Source organism: Tenrec ecaudatus, chromosome 2 (assembly GCF_050624435.1).
Source record: "Tenrec ecaudatus isolate mTenEca1 chromosome 2, mTenEca1.hap1, whole genome shotgun sequence".
Taxonomy (NCBI): domain Eukaryota; kingdom Metazoa; phylum Chordata; class Mammalia; order Afrosoricida; family Tenrecidae; genus Tenrec; species Tenrec ecaudatus.
The window spans coordinates 209,234,718-209,252,307 of NC_134531.1; the positions used below are offsets into that span (position 1 = coordinate 209,234,718).

The window sequence follows — 17,590 nt, forward strand, 5'->3', positions numbered from 1 at the left end:
TAATATATCTTTAATTAAGCTTCTCATTGACAATCAACAAGGCATGGCTGGCTGTGTGTATCACTCACATTGTCACCTGCATGTTCACATGCAAAATCATTAGTTTGAAAACAGAGTTCTGGGGCTTCCTGCATGAAGGACAGACTGCAGAGGGCAGACTCACTTCTAGCAGCTTCAGCTCCTGCACACAGCTGTGCAGCAGCTCCAGGGCACGTTGGGCCACCTCCCAGGGCCGCTGCAGGAAGAGGAGCAGTGTGCACTGGCGGGAAAACAGGTAGCTACGCAAGTCTAGCAGGGTGGCTTCTTGCTTCTGGATCAGCTCTCGCTTCTCCATATCAATAGGCTTCCGGAGGATCAATCCATTCCAGCTCTTCACTGGCTGGCAGAAAAATGTCAGCCAGTTCGCACCATCTGAACAGACACACAGAAGTAAGCCAAGGCTGGCAAGGATGGGGACTCCAAAGCTTCCTACAGGAATGGCAGTCTGACAGCAGAGTTCACTAGCTAATCACTATCCTGGTCCTTTCAGGTTGACGTGGGACTGTCCAGAGGTAGGGGAGAGGGCAGCACACATCAGGAGATGGGGCAGGTGCAGGGGTGAAGGTGAAAGGCAGCCGGGCTCACGTTTCACCCGAGCATGGCCCCTGTCTAGAAAACATAGTGGGAGGCAAACCAGTGGCAATGCAAGTTGATTTGGGGCGAGGGTGAGGGGCAATCAGTCAGCCCAAGAGAGGGCACTGGGCTGGCCTGAGGGTCTATAAAGATGCCCTAGAGGGTGGCATGCCCAGCTGACTATGGTGCTCCTCGTGTTTCTTCCTTGGCTCTCTCCTCTTTCCTGACTCACACAATCCTTGTGCCTGGCCCTCAAATGTGTCAATGATGTGAGGCAGGCTCCTAGTGGAGGAAGAAGGACTATAGCAGGGAGCAACAGGGAAATGTCAGCTTGTCAAAAATCTCCACCAAAGCCCCCAATTGTAACCAATTACCCAAAGGCTCACAATGATCGTCAGATTAACATGAGAATCTTTGGCAACAAGCCACTCATCTTTATAGAAAGTCAGAAAGCTGTTTTCTTTGTCTAACAGGGAAGTGCCGTAGCCAATTCATCCCACCCTCACTTGATGTTACTGAGCACTGAAGGCTACACTCCACTAACAGCAGCCTGCACGGCTTTGAGTTTTAGAAGCCATGAAGACCGCACGGAGGGGATCAGCTTTGAGGTGCTGTGCTCCTTCTAGCTCTGCCTCTTTGCTCAGGGCTTTTCAAAAAACAAAAAACCAAAATCAGCACATGGCTACCCATGCCCACCTCAGGCCACAGCCCCAAATCATCCTCTCCCACCCACATTCCCATCAGATCTCTGCACCAAAGCTCCCTCCTCAGGGAGGCCTCCCCTGACTGCACCTTTGGGCATTCTAGCCTCCTAACCTGTGTCTTTCTGTTCACAGTACTATTACTATCTGACCTTAAGTTCTTTATTTACTTTTCTGTGCCTGTCTGCTCTTCTACAAAGCAGGCCCATGAAGGAAGGGGTCTGGCTTTGTTCCACACTGTGCGTATAACAACGCCTAACACAGAGTTGGGCCCATTTGTTAAAGGGGGCAGCAAAAATGAACAACTTCTCATTCAACTACAAAACTGTCCAAGATTACTAGTGGATTTTACATTACCCCAGATTTGTTTTTAAAGAGGAAAAAAAAAGACAAGTTAAAGAAATTACGCGCATAACTTATGTAGGAAACATAATATTAGCTCCCTAACACATTTATTAAATAAATGCTTGGCTTGAACGCAATGTTTCCCAAAGTGGGCTGCTGTATGGCCCCCGAGGGGCACCGGAGCAATCCAGCAGGGCTGCACCAGCAGACACCAGACTTTATCCTGAACTAGAGGCTATAGTACGAAAGCTTTTCATCAACATGGAGGCACTGAGTAATTTCTTTTTCTGAAAAGGGGGCAGGAGCCAAATGAGTTTGGCTTTCATGGTTATGTAAGCATTTCTATCTTAGCAGAGTAAGCTAGCCAGACCTGATCATCCTAAAAATTGGTTTGGAGCAGGTTCAAATTAGCGACCTTTCACCCTTCACTTCCAGAGTAAGGAAGGTGGCCCCGCCAAAGCTGATGGTCCCAGCACTCCATCTTTGCACAGGGCTCCTGGCAATGACTGTCTTCTTTACACAGTGTGACAAGGGCTCTTTAGAGCCCACTGGACAAAGATGTCTACTACAGCATTACTTGATGTGACAGCAGAGAGAACAAGCCACATGCCCAGCAACAGGAGATGGCTCAAGAACTGTAACTCACCCACACTGTGTGGGGTTATGCAACTACCAACAAAACTAAGGACTCCGTCTGTCGACCTGCAGGGGTACCTGTCGCAGGTAAGCTACAGAGAAATAGCTGTCGAATATGATATCACTGCTTGCAAAATAAATGTCAACCAAAAAACTGAGGACAATTATAATTGTTTTCTTTGTATATGTTTTCTTCATGCTAATTTGTAGTTTAACCTTTTGGTTTTACTTAAGACTTCATTGCTGAAGTTATCCCCGCAAAGATGAATACCCAGGACAACGGTGCCATGAAGTCCCCTGTAAAGGGGACTGAATAATAAAGGCACTCTCAACAGCAGAGGCTTCAACAAGCAGGCGGGGAAGGGCAGCATCACTGACCCCCCTGCATGCAGAAACGATGCCTTACATCTGAAACAAACACACCTAAAATGCTGGCACACTGAAGGTCCTTCCTAAACTGAAAGTGATCTGATTCTTCATTCTCACTTCACTTCCCTTAGGAACCTAAAAACAAATCCCATCGAATTTCTGTTACAGAATAACAAAAGATGATTTAGTCATCCCGAGTCAGCGACCTCTCTAGACGATAAATCTCTGAAGCAACCCCACTCACCGCCGGCACCGAAGTTGACGACGTACTGAGAAAACAGGGCGTCCAGCTCATCGTACTGCACCAGGGCGTCTTCAAACTGCTGCAGCATCTCAAACACAAAGGCCAGTTCCTCCTAGTTACCCGGGGAGTTCAAAAATGCAAAAGCATGAATCAACCTCATGAGATACTATACAACGCTCCTTACATTACAGCAGAGAAAAGCAGGCCACTGCGACGGCGTTGACATGGACTCCATGTAACGGCCACAGTGTGTCCAGGTTCAGCACCCGCAGCCAGCAGTGGACACCAGGGGGCCTGGCCCAGGCAGGAGCACAGGAACATTTGCTGAACGAGAGAATGTCAGCAAAGGCAGCACAGGTGCTGTTTCCTGTGATTTCATGTTAAAAAGAACTGTCTACACAGACAGTATTCACATATTTGAGCCCACGTCCTAGGGTATTAGTGGACTTCAGAGATCCCTGCAGGCCGGGGTGCGGCCCTGCTGGGTGGGAACAGAGCACCAGCTTAGGTGTCCCTGCTGGCTTTAAATCACCAGTCATTCTCTTTTCTTTCAAGAAACTGTGAGAGTGCGAAGAATACTGGTCAGGTTTCTGTTTTGTCTTACAGTCCTTGGTGAGTTGGATGTTTTCTCAGTACTGGCATGGGGTCATTTTTACACACAAGTGCTGGTGTGTATTTTTCAGTGTGAGGTTAAAAAAAAAAGATGCAGCAGTTTGCTTCTGTAAAGACTGCAGCCTCGGACCCCAGCAGTTCTCCTCTGTCCTGCTGGGTCACTGTGAGTTAGACAGCAGTGAATCTGGGGGTGTTTTTTTTGTTTGGGTTACGATTCAGATGCCGCCACTTCCTGACTGCAATCCTGCTACAGCTGTGTAAGCTGGGCAAAGGACTACAACTACCTGTGCCTGGATTTCTTCGTAGAATGCAGCTCCCTCATCACCTGCAGTAAGATTTTTGTGTGGCAAGTACATTAATTTCTGCCAAGTGCACAGAAGAGCCCTGGCACATGCAGTAGTCAGCGAGGACTGGCTGCTATTATTTTCACCAAACTGCTGCCCAGAGACGTTGGGAAGAGAAACGTACTGTCTCCTCCTCAGCTCTGCAACTCCTGAAGCTCTTTTGTATATTGTTTTCCCTGAAAATGCTGTTTGCAAGAGAAATTTACTTCCTTATATTTTCTGTACTTGAAAACTTAAATTTATTTTTAAGTATCTAAGATATTTAAGTTTTAGACTTAATATCTTAGATACTCATAGTCCGAGCCTCAAAACCAGAACATTAACGTTGGCCCAAAACTATTAACTAAGCGAGTGTCCCATCACTCTTTCCACTCATGTCCTTTTCCTGGATCGCTGGATCCTGCCCAGGAGCCCACACTGCACTGCACTGCTGTTTCGACTCTACAGCCCCCACCTCCCCACCCCCAGTCTGGAATAGGTTTTTGGGTTTCTTTTCTTCCCACACGTTGCTAGTTGTAAAGAGTATGGTTTCAGTTGTGTGTGTGTGTGTGTGTGTGTGTGTGTTCTACTATCCCTCAAGTTGGGTTAGTTTGGTATTTTCTCAATATTGGCATGGGGCTGTGCATTTTCCCACTTAAGTGATGTTGCCCACTTCTCGGTGTCTCGTGTCAAGAAGCTCCCTTGTGATTTGGAGCCCTGGTGGTGCAGTAGGTTCTGTACTGGGCTACAAACCACAAGTCACTGGTGTGGCCCCACTGGCTGCTCTGCGCGTCAGAGATGGAGTTGTCTGCTCCCATAAGGACTTGCAGACTCAGAGACTCTATATAGGGTCGCCACGGGTCCAAATCAGGGTTTGGTTTTTATGTTCGCTTCTCTTGGGCAGAATATGTGTCCTAGCCATCGATCCATTTATCCATCCATCCATCCAGCGATGAGTTCAAACTGATACCTTCCAGCCTGATCCAATAACACCCGGCCAATTTAGCCTCCACCATCTTTGTAACTCCTAGAGACTCAGCCTAAGGAGCTCCAAGGGCAGAATGGCAGAGCAGTCTGAAAGGTCTACAACAGACCTAGCCTACAAAAAAGGACCAACATATTCAAATTTCCTTAATGTTCCAGATCCAACTCACCAAACACACCTAGAAAAAGATCATAATAAGAAATAAAAATCACAATTTTCCTTCTAAGTATTCACCCTGTACTAAGTCATACACAGGTAACATATAAACATGAAAATCATGCTTTTCAGTCAGAAGATGGTAGGGCAATAAGGAATCCTGAGAGCAACCTTCATGACATTCTTTGAAACATGAGAGGAGTTCCCCTCGTCCATAGTAATTGATTCGCTGTCCCTTTGTGAATTTAAGGCCATTTCCCCTAAAAGGAAAAACTAGCTGCTTGTGCAGTAAACATTCAAATGCTTAAACATCTCAATAACTTGACCACAGTGGCTGGCATGTGGTGAACACTCAGTGTAATGAAGTTACTCCCGTCGTGATCGCTGCCCACAGCTCTGCCTAATTCATTTCCATAGCACATAACCCAAAAGGCCCCCAGAGACTAACAAAACCAAGTTCGCTCTGAGGACAACGCTATTTCAAAAGAAGGCTACATGCCAAGCCCCCAAGCAGCAGGGGAGTTAATGATATAATCCCTCAGGAGACCATCTCTGGTCTTCTTTAAATGCCAAGAAGCAGAACCAGTCTACTCTAGCTACTAGAATTGCCATGATAAAGCTGCCTCCTAAGAAAGAAAGAGGGAGGGAAAGGAAGGGAGGGAGAGGGACATGGTTTAGTTCTGAGATTAGCCAAGTACCTGAACCATGAAATATTCACAAAAGCTCCAGCCCGGCTCAGTCCTCTTCTCCCTCAAGGTTCTCATGTCGTCTTCAAACTTGCCTAGGTTTTTGGTAAAAGACATGAGAAGCAACGTCCTGAGTTTGGTCAGGAAGGCATTCCAGGATTCCTGAGTTCGGGAAGAGTCCTTCAAGGGGTCGGACAGCACGACACACCTGCAAAGACATGAAGGGTCCACTTGGGAACACCTCCCCAAACGGGGCTCCACAGCCCCAGTCTTCTAGGAGTGCAACTTTATTTCCTCCCTTCCCTTCCCTGCTCCCGCTCCTCTTCCTTTTCTGTAGTGGGTGGAAAACACTAGGCAGGCAGTGAGGAGCCGGACTGGAACAGACTTCATCCTAAACAGACCTGAGGCCGCACACGCGGGGAAGAGCTGGAGAATCGCCTGCAGTCTGCTACAGGACAGGCTGGACGGGAAGAAGGGCTTTAGGTTGAGTCTTGGGTAGACTCTGTCTCCGGGTTCTTCGAAAATATGGTGATTGCAGGGGATTCGGCCAAACCCTCATCCATTCCTTCAGAAGCCTCTGCTGGCTCCCCCATAACTGACAGGATAAACTGTAGAAGCTTACCACGAAACTGGTACAAACCCATTACAGCATGGATCCAATCTGGTGTCTTGGATTGGCTCTTACTAGCTCTAGTTCCAATCCACGGACCTCCTCCTTCTCTCCATCTTTCCATCTAGCACATTCCTACTCCCCCATCACAAGCTGACAGAGATGTCTCCCCTCCGTGACTCTCCCTTCCAACTCCACCCACAGGGACAGGGGTTACAAAAGACTTTTCCACTTGGCATGCCTGCTTGTGCTCCTCCGTGGGATCCTCAAGGTCAGGATAAACAAACAATAAATGCTTTAACCATGGGCAAACCTATAAACTATAAACCTAGGTTTGAGACAATGTTACTACAAAAAGGCTTCACACCCTTGGTGTAAAAATATCAAAGCCATACAATTACAAAAATGTTTCCAATGTGTCTGGAAAAGACAATAAAGGAGGGTGATACGTTAGAAAGGGGCACTGTCCTTACTAGGGATCAGAGTAATTTAGAAAGGAGACGGATGGACATTAAATCAGAAATCATTTTACAGCACTGAAGCAGGAGCTCCAAGACTTTCCTTTAGTTCATTTACCACCTAAATTATCAACAGGAGAGAAAAAAATGACTTACTGGTACATTTTCTCTATGCTCAACACACATTTTGAAGGAAGGGCTAAAAACTATGAGATTATACAGCAGTGGACAAAAAGAGTGAAAGGGTGAAACAGCACAGTCCCACCAAGTGAATCATCAGTACCAAGAGGAAAATCAGAAACGAACAACACTGAGAGCTGACAGTAATTCCCGTCACCCCATCCTCCACACTGCATCTTCTCCTGAAGATAAGAGAACCTGCTGATTTCTACACGCACCTGAAGAACTAACATTAACATCCTCTTTGCTACTTGAGCTGAGCCACCTATCTGTAAGGTACAGACATCTCCTCCAGGGTACTACTGGTGCCGTGGCTGCAGAAGCAGCCACCAAACGCCAGAGCAGTGTCCTTCAGCAGCCGAGGTGCTCTCGTGAGACCTGGGCTCTCCTCAGTCAGCACTGTGCATGTACCGTGTTCCCTCAACCACTTCTCACGCCTTGCAACACACCCTGCTTCTCGATCTTCACATTTAAAGAAAAAAATTAAAGAAAAATAACTACACTCCAGAAGTCACAGCAAGCTTCTTGCATGGTTAAGTCCAAGGGCCAACAGCTCTCTGCAAGACTAGCACATTTTCCAAGAAGTGGCCAAACAGCTGCTCTGGAAGTGCAGCACGAAGCTGGGAGCTCCCTTCAGTGACCGCTCCTCTCTTGCCTTCTTAGCAAGCCAGCATGGCACTTGATGATACTTACCAAATGCCCAAAAAGTGTGCAAAGCCTTTACCCAACAATTCCTTTCAGGAATCTATCCCAAGGAAGCAATTGAGGATGCACAGAACACTTCAGCTAGAAAGATGCTCATCAATCTGTGTCTACCAAAAACATAAGCAATAAGCTTAAGTGCAGCAGAAGATTGTGAAAATAACTTACACTACACGAATACTCTTGGAGTCTCATTAACAATCATGGTATAGAAACACAATTTACTCTTTGTAGAAAAGTTTTTGCAATATATCAAGTTAAAGGAACATGTAAAAAGCATTATGAAAATATGCTATTACTTCAAAATATGCAAATGTACATGTGCATATGTGTGCATGTATATAAACAGATAAAAGTCTAGAAAGATATGTATCAAAATATTGAGCTGATATCCATTTTCATTTTGTTCATTGACTTTTTCTAGTAATTGTACAAATGTTTTTATAATAGAAATAAATTTTAAGTTTAAAAACTTGTAAACTATATTAAGTCTAACTGCTTCAATACGTCCAAATGCCAGATATCATACGGTATAATTAAACAATTGTAATTCAGATTTACTAAGTTCAAATTGATTAAATTCTTACCTAGTTTTTTAACACTAAAAAATATTTGCTAAAGTGGACTGTGCAAATTAACACGCATCATAACGCTTGTTACCAAAGACTAAATGTTCAAGAGCTTTAGTAAATGAAGTTTTTACATATAAAGAATAATTATTAAAAGCAATTTAAATATAAGTGCCCTCAGTAAAAACAAGGTCCTGGAAATTAGATGGACTTACTACCAAAACTTTAAAGAAAGAAATCAGCACTTTGAAATGTTATCACAGATATTGAACATTTTTAAAAGTCAAACTAACATACTAAGATTTGACTTAATAAAATCCCACACAAATCCAATTTGTTTTATTTTTCAAAACCTCAGACACCACTTGGTTTTGCTATCTGGCTCAACCTCAGTGTTTCATTACCCAACACTTGCCCCATCTGCCATGGTTAGAGAATTAGCTCACCTCTTGCTTCTTCTTTAGAATCACCCACTCTGTGCTCAGCCCAGACATGTTAGTGAGGCTTAAGAAATACCCCCAGCGGTTTGGCATCTTGTTAAAATGCTAAATAGCTGTGCCTCTTGGGTAACAAATTTATTAATAATGACTGACATTCAAGAAAATATAAAAACCCAGATGGCATGAAATTTCTCTATGCTAACCATGAGCTCAAAAATCTAGCATTTAATTCCAACTATAAATAAGTCAAGTTCACACACTACTGTGTGCCTAGTCCTGTGTGGAACCCCTGCGTGGCCCTTCCCCTGAAGAACCTGCCTCTCACTGGGCTGACAACAGCATGTGAAGCTGACACGCACCAACCCCAACAGCAGAGCAGGAGTCACTGGATGATCAGCACTCAAGGCTCTGGACACAGGGTTTCTCCTCCACACACACTCCCTAATTCCTTCTCATTCTTTATTTCTTAACCTAACCAGCACTTTTCTCAGGGAAGCCTTCCCTCATCCCATGGGGTGCGCTGGGGACCACCTTCCCATCGAGGATCACAATGTGGTGCCCCTATGCCCATCTCTGCTACTGGATGCTATGTTGTGCCAGAGCAGGGACCATGGCTATTTCTGCCACCCTGGCTGCCAAAGCCTGGCATGGTGCTGGGAGCACAGCAGTCCAGACTACGTGCTGGGTGAGTGAGGGAGGACACTGGGCTCTGATATGCACATCACAAACGCTACGCACGCGGGAGCTGATGGTCACAGCAGTCAAGGCCATCAGAGATGGCACCATCAGGAGAGAGAAAGAGCGCTACTCCACAAAGGGAGGTCAGAGTGAAGACAGGAGACGCCATCCCAAGAAATGAAAGAACTCTCAAAGGCCTGGCTGGGGCTCATTCTGAAGTAAGGGAAGATTTTTAAGTTAGATTTTTTTTTTAAACTGTTGAACTCTCAATCAGTGTTAAGTCAAACCATCAAAACAGAGGAGGCCTCCCTCAGTATAGGACCACAGCATCCTCTTCCCCCAAGCCACGCATGTGGGCAATGACTGTCTAAAGCCTCCCATCCGCCCCACTAGGACATCAGGAAGCGAGGGGCCTGGACTTCTTTTCAGAGTCAGGTCCAGTGCAGCCACTCGTGAAGGCAGGGCTCAGAGAAGAGTTAGTATTGTGCCGAAAGCACTGACCTACAGCGGATTAGCCAAATGAGGTAAAAGGGACACTTACCTGTCACTCTGCTTATTACAAAAATCATTTCTTATTTTGTCCACAATAGACGTTCGGGGGAGGATGTTGGTTTTGTTTTTTTTCTTGGCATCATTTTCAACTACCACTATTAACCAGTCCACAGAGCTATGAGCTTTCAGAACATTCTGCCATTTGGTGAGGTCATCTTTTACTGTCGCTTTATATACTTCAGTATCCTAAAAATAAACAAGTCACGTGAAAGCACGTTAATCAATGCCCATTAGCTACTCAGGCAGAACTGGCCCATCACCGAGAGCTCTTGGCCACAATGCTTTAGAGCAGCGGTTCTCAACCTCTGGGTCGAACGACCCTTTCACAGGGGTCACTTAAGACCATCATAAAACACATATTTTCGATGGTCTTAGGAACCTAGACACTGTGCTCCTCTATCCGTCTCCAGGCGGGTCCGCCCACATACGAGTACCCAGAGTGAATGAAGACTGTTACCCATGCTACACCATGCTTCAAGACAAAATTTCATTTATTTGTAATTAGAAATAAATATTTCACAGTAATAGAATTACATATTGTTTTTGTGATGAGTCACTATGCTTTCATGTTGTTCAATTTGTAATAATGAAGATACATCCTGCATCTCAGATATTTACACGACGATTCATAACAGTAGCAAAATTAGTGATGAAGTAGCAATAAAAATGTTATGGTGGGGGTCCCCACCACATGAAGAACTGTATGAAAGGGTTGTGGCATTAGGAAGGTTGAGACCCACTGCTTTAGAGGGACCGTGGGCACTGAAGGGGGAGACCAGCAGCCAACCATTCACTGCTTGCACGTGTGCTGTGTAAGGCCTAGCAGCAAGCCCTTCATTTCATGTACCTCATCTCAAAATACAACACTGAGATGTACGGCCACTCCAACTCTATAGAGGAGGGCAACGAGGGTTAGAGAGCTCACCGGCCCACAGTGATGCACCTGTTCGATAACCTGGTGCTTTAAGCCACTTCCAAAGCCTCTGTGCTCACACACCTCATTAATACAGCCCCCCAGCCCGTTTCCTAGTGGCCCCTCATACACCCCTGTGCTCAGCTAGTGACCATGGTCACAGCAGGACCAGGCAACTTAAAGTGCAGGCCCAAGAGAAGAGGGGAGCGCAGCACTTCTTCAGATGAGCGCACTCCACTGGCCATACAAATCAACCCACTGCTGGTGCCAGGAAAGTGCCTCTGGGGAAGACACCTTCCTTTCCTTCCCTCCATGAGTTGAAGGAGGGAGATGATAGTATCAGCATTACAGAGACTCGGCAAAACACAACTATTTACTCTCTCGTCATCTTATTTATAACTGATGTTACTCAAAGTCACTGCCATCAAGTCAATTCTGATGACTTACATGGCAGAGAAGAACTGCCCCTGTGTAGCATTCCTTACATTCAAGTAGCAAATTCAGAGTGAAAATCACTGTTCTGGAAGGAAATAGCCAGCAATAACTTAACCAAATGCTGTAAATTTTCCAGAGAAATGGTTGTTTTGGAGACTTGGAACTGTAGGATGTGGCATATTGGTGTGCCATTGGCTTTCCAAGAGTCCCAGGAATATTCTGTGTAAAGAGTGAGAACAGAGGGCAGGAGGGGCTGGCAGCTTTCAACTCTCGAGAATTCAAAGACCAAACTCAAAGTGCAGTCTTCTGCCCATCACGTTAGAGCCAAGAGTGAAATCCTCTCTGGTGACTAACACACAGCACTAAAATGCCTGCTGGTGGGCATCCCCTTCACTCAACCCCATGAGAGAGCCTGACTGGCATGATGAACCACCACTCTGCACACAGGGAGGAGCTGGCCCACCCCAGGCTTACAGGGACTCTCAGTAAGATCTCACCACACAAAAAAAGGGATCACGCAAAAGTTTCAAAAAGTCTTGAAGAATAATTTTAGGAATAAATATTTGGAGTAAGCAATTGAAACGTTAGAAGAAAAAAACTTCTTCAGAGGGGGATCAAGCTAAGCAAGCCAGAATAATGACCCCTAAAGAAACAAAAATTCATACAAAAGTTCATCCAAGAAGAAATAGATATCCCAAATAGCCTATATCTTTTAAATAAGCTAAATAGTTTAAAATCTATGTCTCCATGAGCCCAACTCCAAGGCAATATTTAAGGAAGAGAAAATAGCAAACCCACCTTTTCTCCCTAGAAAATGAGCAAAGGAATGCTACACAACCTAAGGATGAGAGACCGGCATCACCAATGCCACACCATAAAGAGACATAAGGAAACTACAGATCCACAGCTTGCCCAAACAATGGAAAAGTCCTAACAAAACTTCGGCAAATCAGATACAATGACCGGTGGGGGATATATATATAATAACATACAATGATCAAGTGGGGGTTTAAGTATCAGTCAGTGTTTTTAATTATTATAGTTTAACAAATTTATACATTACAAAAGGAAAACTAAGTGATCATCTCAATGGATGCTGAAAAAGAATTAGAGAAGAATTCAATACCCATTCTTGTTTGAAACTTTTGGAAAACTACAAATAGAAGAGAATGTCTTCAAGCCAATGAAGAGCATCAATGAAAATCCAAAGCTAACAACACTCTAAACAGTGAAAGACTACCCACTTTTCTCCTGAGGTCAGGAGCAGGGCAGAGATGACCATTTTCTCACCAATTCTTTCCAACATGTTCCTGGAGATGTAGCCACTTACTTGTATGCAGCAAAAAAAAAAAAAATCTAAATAAAAAAGAATAAAGTAAAGCTCTCAAATTGTACACTCTATAGGACTGTCTATGTAGGAAACTGAACTAAATAAGTGGTTATATGTCGAAGGGCATAAGGGCAATATTTTTTTTAATTGGGTGCATTTCTAGATGGCAGTGATTGACACTGACATTTTTTTTAAAAAACTACTTAAAATAAGACAAAAGTATCAAGTACAGCTCCATTTGTCAAAGCTCTGGCGATGGGCTGCAAAGTCAGCAGTTTGAAACCACCAGCCACTCTGTGAGAGAAAGAGGAGGCTTTCTACTCCATAAAGAGTTACAGTCTCAGAAACCCCTGTCTAAGAGGGTCCTCTATAAGTCAGAATTGATTTGCTGACCGAGAGTTTTATACAAAACCTACACACAGAAAACTACTGAGAAACTGCTGAAAGAAAACACACCAGGCCCTAATAAATGGAGAGCTAGATCTTGCTCGCAAATCAGAGGGCTCAAGAACCTCCAAATGGACCTACAAACTTAGGACCATCTCAATCAAAATCTCAACAGACTTTTTTGGTAGGAACTGAGATGCTGAACTGTATATGGAAAGGCAAAGGATCAAAGATAGAGAATTGCACTGATAGAAAAAGGAGAGTCCAGACACAGACCCACACACATATATAAGGTCAACTGATTTTAATAAAATGCCAAGGCAATTCAAAGAGAAAAGGTAACATTAAAAAAAAAAGATGCTGGAAGAGTCGGATAGCTTTCTGCCCACCCCACACACCCCCGCCCCCAAAAAAGAGTGAAAGAGAAAGAGCGAGAGAGGGCGAGATAACTTCAAGCCATCAAGTACACATTCAACGAAACTGGAGAACGCCCTGGTGATAGAGAGCATGTGTCTACACCAGGTAACTCTCTGCCATGGTCGGTTTCTAGGTTTGAAGACTAACTCTTCTATTGTGTACAGACAAGCTAAAACCAAATATTTAAAAGACACATACACAATTTTAAAGTGTGCAAAAGACTTGAAAAAACCTTCACCCAAGAAGATACATGGATGGGAAATAACCACAAGAATGATGTTCAGTATCACAAGACGTATTTTAAGAGAAGAAACAGCTCCATCAGTTATGATAAATAAAGACATAGGAGTTAACACCCAATTCAAGATACAGAACATTTTCATTCACCCTAAAAGTTTCCTTGTGAAGTCCCAATCTCAATTTGTTAACTTCCAATTTGCTTTTGCCTTGGGTTATCAATGGAAACATACAGTATTTATTATCTTGTTATTTTGTAGTACATAGCCGGGCTGATACCTTTTAACTAATCCACAATATTACCTGTGTGCATGTTTATGCCAACAAACTGGAAAACCTAAGTGAGATGTTACATGTAACTAGACTAAGAACTAGAGAAGAAACTGAAATGTTGATCAGTTTCCCTTGAAAATGTACCAGGCTAAGTGTGTGCTATGAAACCATCTCTACTTTAGTTAGAATGTATCTTACAGAAAAAAATTGAAGCAGTTTAATATGTATTGCTTAGTTATCACAATCATAACAAAACAAAGACAACATTAAAAATATGGCAGACCAGTTTTACTTTTAAATACAAAATCCTATACTTACTGGCAACATTAAGAAAAAATAAATAAGCAAGAATAATTTTTTTAAAAAGACTCCCTACTAGCAAATGTAATTTTAAGAAAGGACTATGCTCATAATGGTCACAAAAACTGTAACAATAAAAAATTAAAAATGCAAGACTTTTATGAAAAATACTAAAATAGCTCATTATAAAGACATAAAGGAAGGCATAGATCATGGAGAATCATATCATGTTTCTAGTTTGGGTTTGTTCTAATTAAAATTCTTCTCCAAGGAATCTGTAAGTTATTTAAGACATTCCTTTATCAAAGGACCTCTAGTCTTTGGGCCTGATGTGACAGTTAATTGCTTATAACAAATTACTTATAACGAACCTTTCCAAAATGTAGTGGTTTAAGAAGGACATTTATTTTGCTTACAAATCTACAACTGAAACTCAGTAGCAACTAGCAACAACAAGGCAACACTAACACGAAAACAATCAATAATCATCACAGACACAAAAATAACCAACGGGAAGCTATAGTGGAAGAGGAAACCACATTTACAATGAGCAACAAAAGAAAGTAAAATACTTAGATAATATAAATTTAACAAGAAATGTTTAAAATCTATATGACGAACATCCCTGAAAGCCACGCAAGGACAGATTTCTATAAATGGCGCGGCATCCTTTGTTCTTGGTTAGCATGCCTCAACAATCAGTTCATGGACCTCAGCAGAAATACCTACAAGACTTCTGGAACTAAGCAAGCTGACACTAAAATTCTATGAATTCTATGGGGAGACTAGTCCTGCCAGTTAGTAAATAAGACCTATCAACAAAACCTAGCACGTTTATCCCTGGAGAGTGAGTGTGTGCGTGTGTGCGTGTGCGTGCGCGCGTGTGTGAACAACCCTGAAACTATCCCAAGCAGGTTGCAGGATTAAGCAAGTAAATGTGTAGATACAAATCATGGAATGGGAAAGGACATGGAAGAACGCTGGGGAGTTGGGCTGGAATTCTAGTTTTCAGTAGCAACTCATAAATGCCATTATCTTTCAATTGCACATCGCCACCAACTTTCTGAAGCCCCCTCATGTGCCATTTCTTAATGCTGTCTATTAGCAGGGTCTAGACACAATGCTACTCCAATGGCAGTGAGCAAATGCAGTGTCAAAAAAACAAGGTTCTGGGGAGAAGCGGCTGGTTCAAAGTTCAGACAGTGAAGGTACAAGATGATCTTAAAGTAAATGTTATCCCCAAAAGTTTGAAAGGACCTAAATGGGCACAGGAGCAACTTGAAATGACAATCTGGGCTTCAAAATAAGTTAAGGGTCTTTGACTATAGCCACTGAGTAAAAGGGAAGTCCATGTAGGCTCTTTAGGGAAGGAGTGCCATCTGCTACCTTCTCTGGTAAAGACAAATTCAGGAGTCACCAACAGAATGTGAAGTCTAAGTAGGGAAGTCTCATGAATATCAGAATCTTTACCTGATCTTAAGGAGTGTCCCTAGAGATGGTGCACTAGTTTCAAAAAGAAAGCAGTAATGATGCCATGGAGGAACTAGACAACTCTTTGATTAAAACTAACAAGCCAATCAGGGGCTAGACAGAAAAGAGTTACCACAGCAGATTGGCTGCTTTCCTCTGAAAGGTCTACCTACAAGATTGGCTCTGGGAATTTGGGGGTTGAAGGTTCCCATCATTCTCCAATGTTAAGTCTAGTTCCTGGTGCCTAACCTGTATATCCAAATATGGTTCATGCTGCTTTCTTTGTGGGAGTCTAGAACATCCATATGTGCCAAGCAGAAGCTATCCAAGAAACCAAATGAAAGTCCTGGGTGTTGAGTCTCTTGAGGAGCTTCCCCAGGTAACAACACTTCACAACTTACGGCTGGGGTAATTAAGTACATCCCATGGAACTCACTGGGAAGGGCGCTGGAAGTTTGTGCGTGGTTTCCAGGACTCTATCCCTAGCACCCTTTCCCTTACTGATTCTGCTTTGTATCCTTTTTGCTAGACTAAATTATACCCATGAGTATGACTATATCCTGAGTCCTCCGAGTTCTTCTAATAAATCACTGAACCTAAGAGTGTCCTCGGGGACTCCTGACACAGGGAAAGATGGACATCGTCAGGAGTCTCCAGATGTGAAACTCCGAGACGGATACAACATCACTTTATTGGGATTCCAGTTGGGTTCCACACCTGAACCCAATCATAATGAAATATGTGGCAATGTGAGGTTGAGGGACATTCTATAAAATAACTGGCCAATAGTCTATAAAATGCCATTGTCTGAGCAGAAGCACACAGGACAAGCCAAGCATATGGCTGAGGAGAGGAGAAAAAAAGTGAGAACACCAATAAACTATTGTTTAAAAAATTCGAGTTGTCTTAGAACAGAGAGCCATGAATGTTCAATCCTATTGCAAGACACTTGCTCGTCGCTTTTCCCTAAATGAGTACTTACACAGCATTCTGTCCAGTAAATGTGAAGGAAGGGGAAAGTAAGCAGAGCTTTGTTTCCTTCTTTGGGCAGCAGCTCCTCCTTGAACTGCACAAAATTAGATTCCAAGTGGATCATCTTTGGAGCTCGGCCATAGGACCTATGAACAATTTGTAAAAAATCAAGGAGGTAAACAACTCAAGAAAGTTGAGAATAAATAAATAAATAGCCTGAACCAGATCAGTGAGTTCAGAAGTATATTTATTCGTAATCACTTTGACCAAACTATTTTATGAGTTACTTTTAACACTTTTCAATTATATACCAAAGTTCCCTGTTCATAAAAATTTTCTTTTTATTCAATGATGCTTACACAATACCTATTCTTCCATGTATTCACTTTAACCAGCCAGGCCATTCCAACAATACAGACTTCTGAACAATGGATTTTATTAACTGCAGTGTAACTTCATTTCTAAATCACCAAAAAGAAGAAAAGAGTATCCCCAAAGGTAACGTTCAGTTTTAAGTGTTAACTCTTTTAGCTGCATTAGCTAAGCCTTTTACAACCTGCATTATCCAAGAACGAGATTAAGTGTTTATTAAAAAGCAGAAATTAAGTTGTGGTATAAACCTTTTATTCTCAAGAGCTACAGTGCCACGGAGAAATCCCACTAGCTTACATGCATCTAAACGCTAGCCCAGAAAATCGACACGATATTACTATTATTCGTAAACAAGACCTTATGCTCCATGTATCTTTTTTCAATGGCCATATGCTCTACTCTGGGTGTGTCGTGTCTAACCACTAGCTGGATGATGCAACCTAAGCAATCTGTGTTTTAATCAGTTGAAACCAATCACGTGTATGTGACTGTGCTTACGCTTGGACTTGCAGAATTTCTACGTGCACCTACTTTTTCCCGATCTTATATGAATGAAATTCAACGAGTTTTCTTCTTCCATCTTTTATCTCTGCTGACTTGAAAATTCAACCAGTTTTTCTATCCTG

At 43.1% G+C, this 17,590-nt stretch overlaps 1 protein-coding gene across 1 annotated transcript in view; it reads right to left on the reverse strand.

Annotated features, from left to right (window-relative positions):
• The window catches only part of TRAPPC10 (trafficking protein particle complex subunit 10), an 88,947-nt gene that overhangs the window by 36,677 nt on the left and 34,680 nt on the right, over window positions 1-17,590 (reverse strand). The window contains exons 3-7 of the mRNA XM_075542230.1: window positions 16,603-16,738; window positions 9,848-10,044; window positions 5,682-5,877; window positions 2,908-3,019; window positions 164-411 (exon numbers count right to left, since the gene is read on the reverse strand). Coding sequence (XP_075398345.1) covers window positions 164-411; window positions 2,908-3,019; window positions 5,682-5,877; window positions 9,848-10,044; window positions 16,603-16,738 — 889 coding nt within the window. The remainder of the gene's footprint in view (window positions 1-163; window positions 412-2,907; window positions 3,020-5,681; window positions 5,878-9,847; window positions 10,045-16,602; window positions 16,739-17,590) is intronic.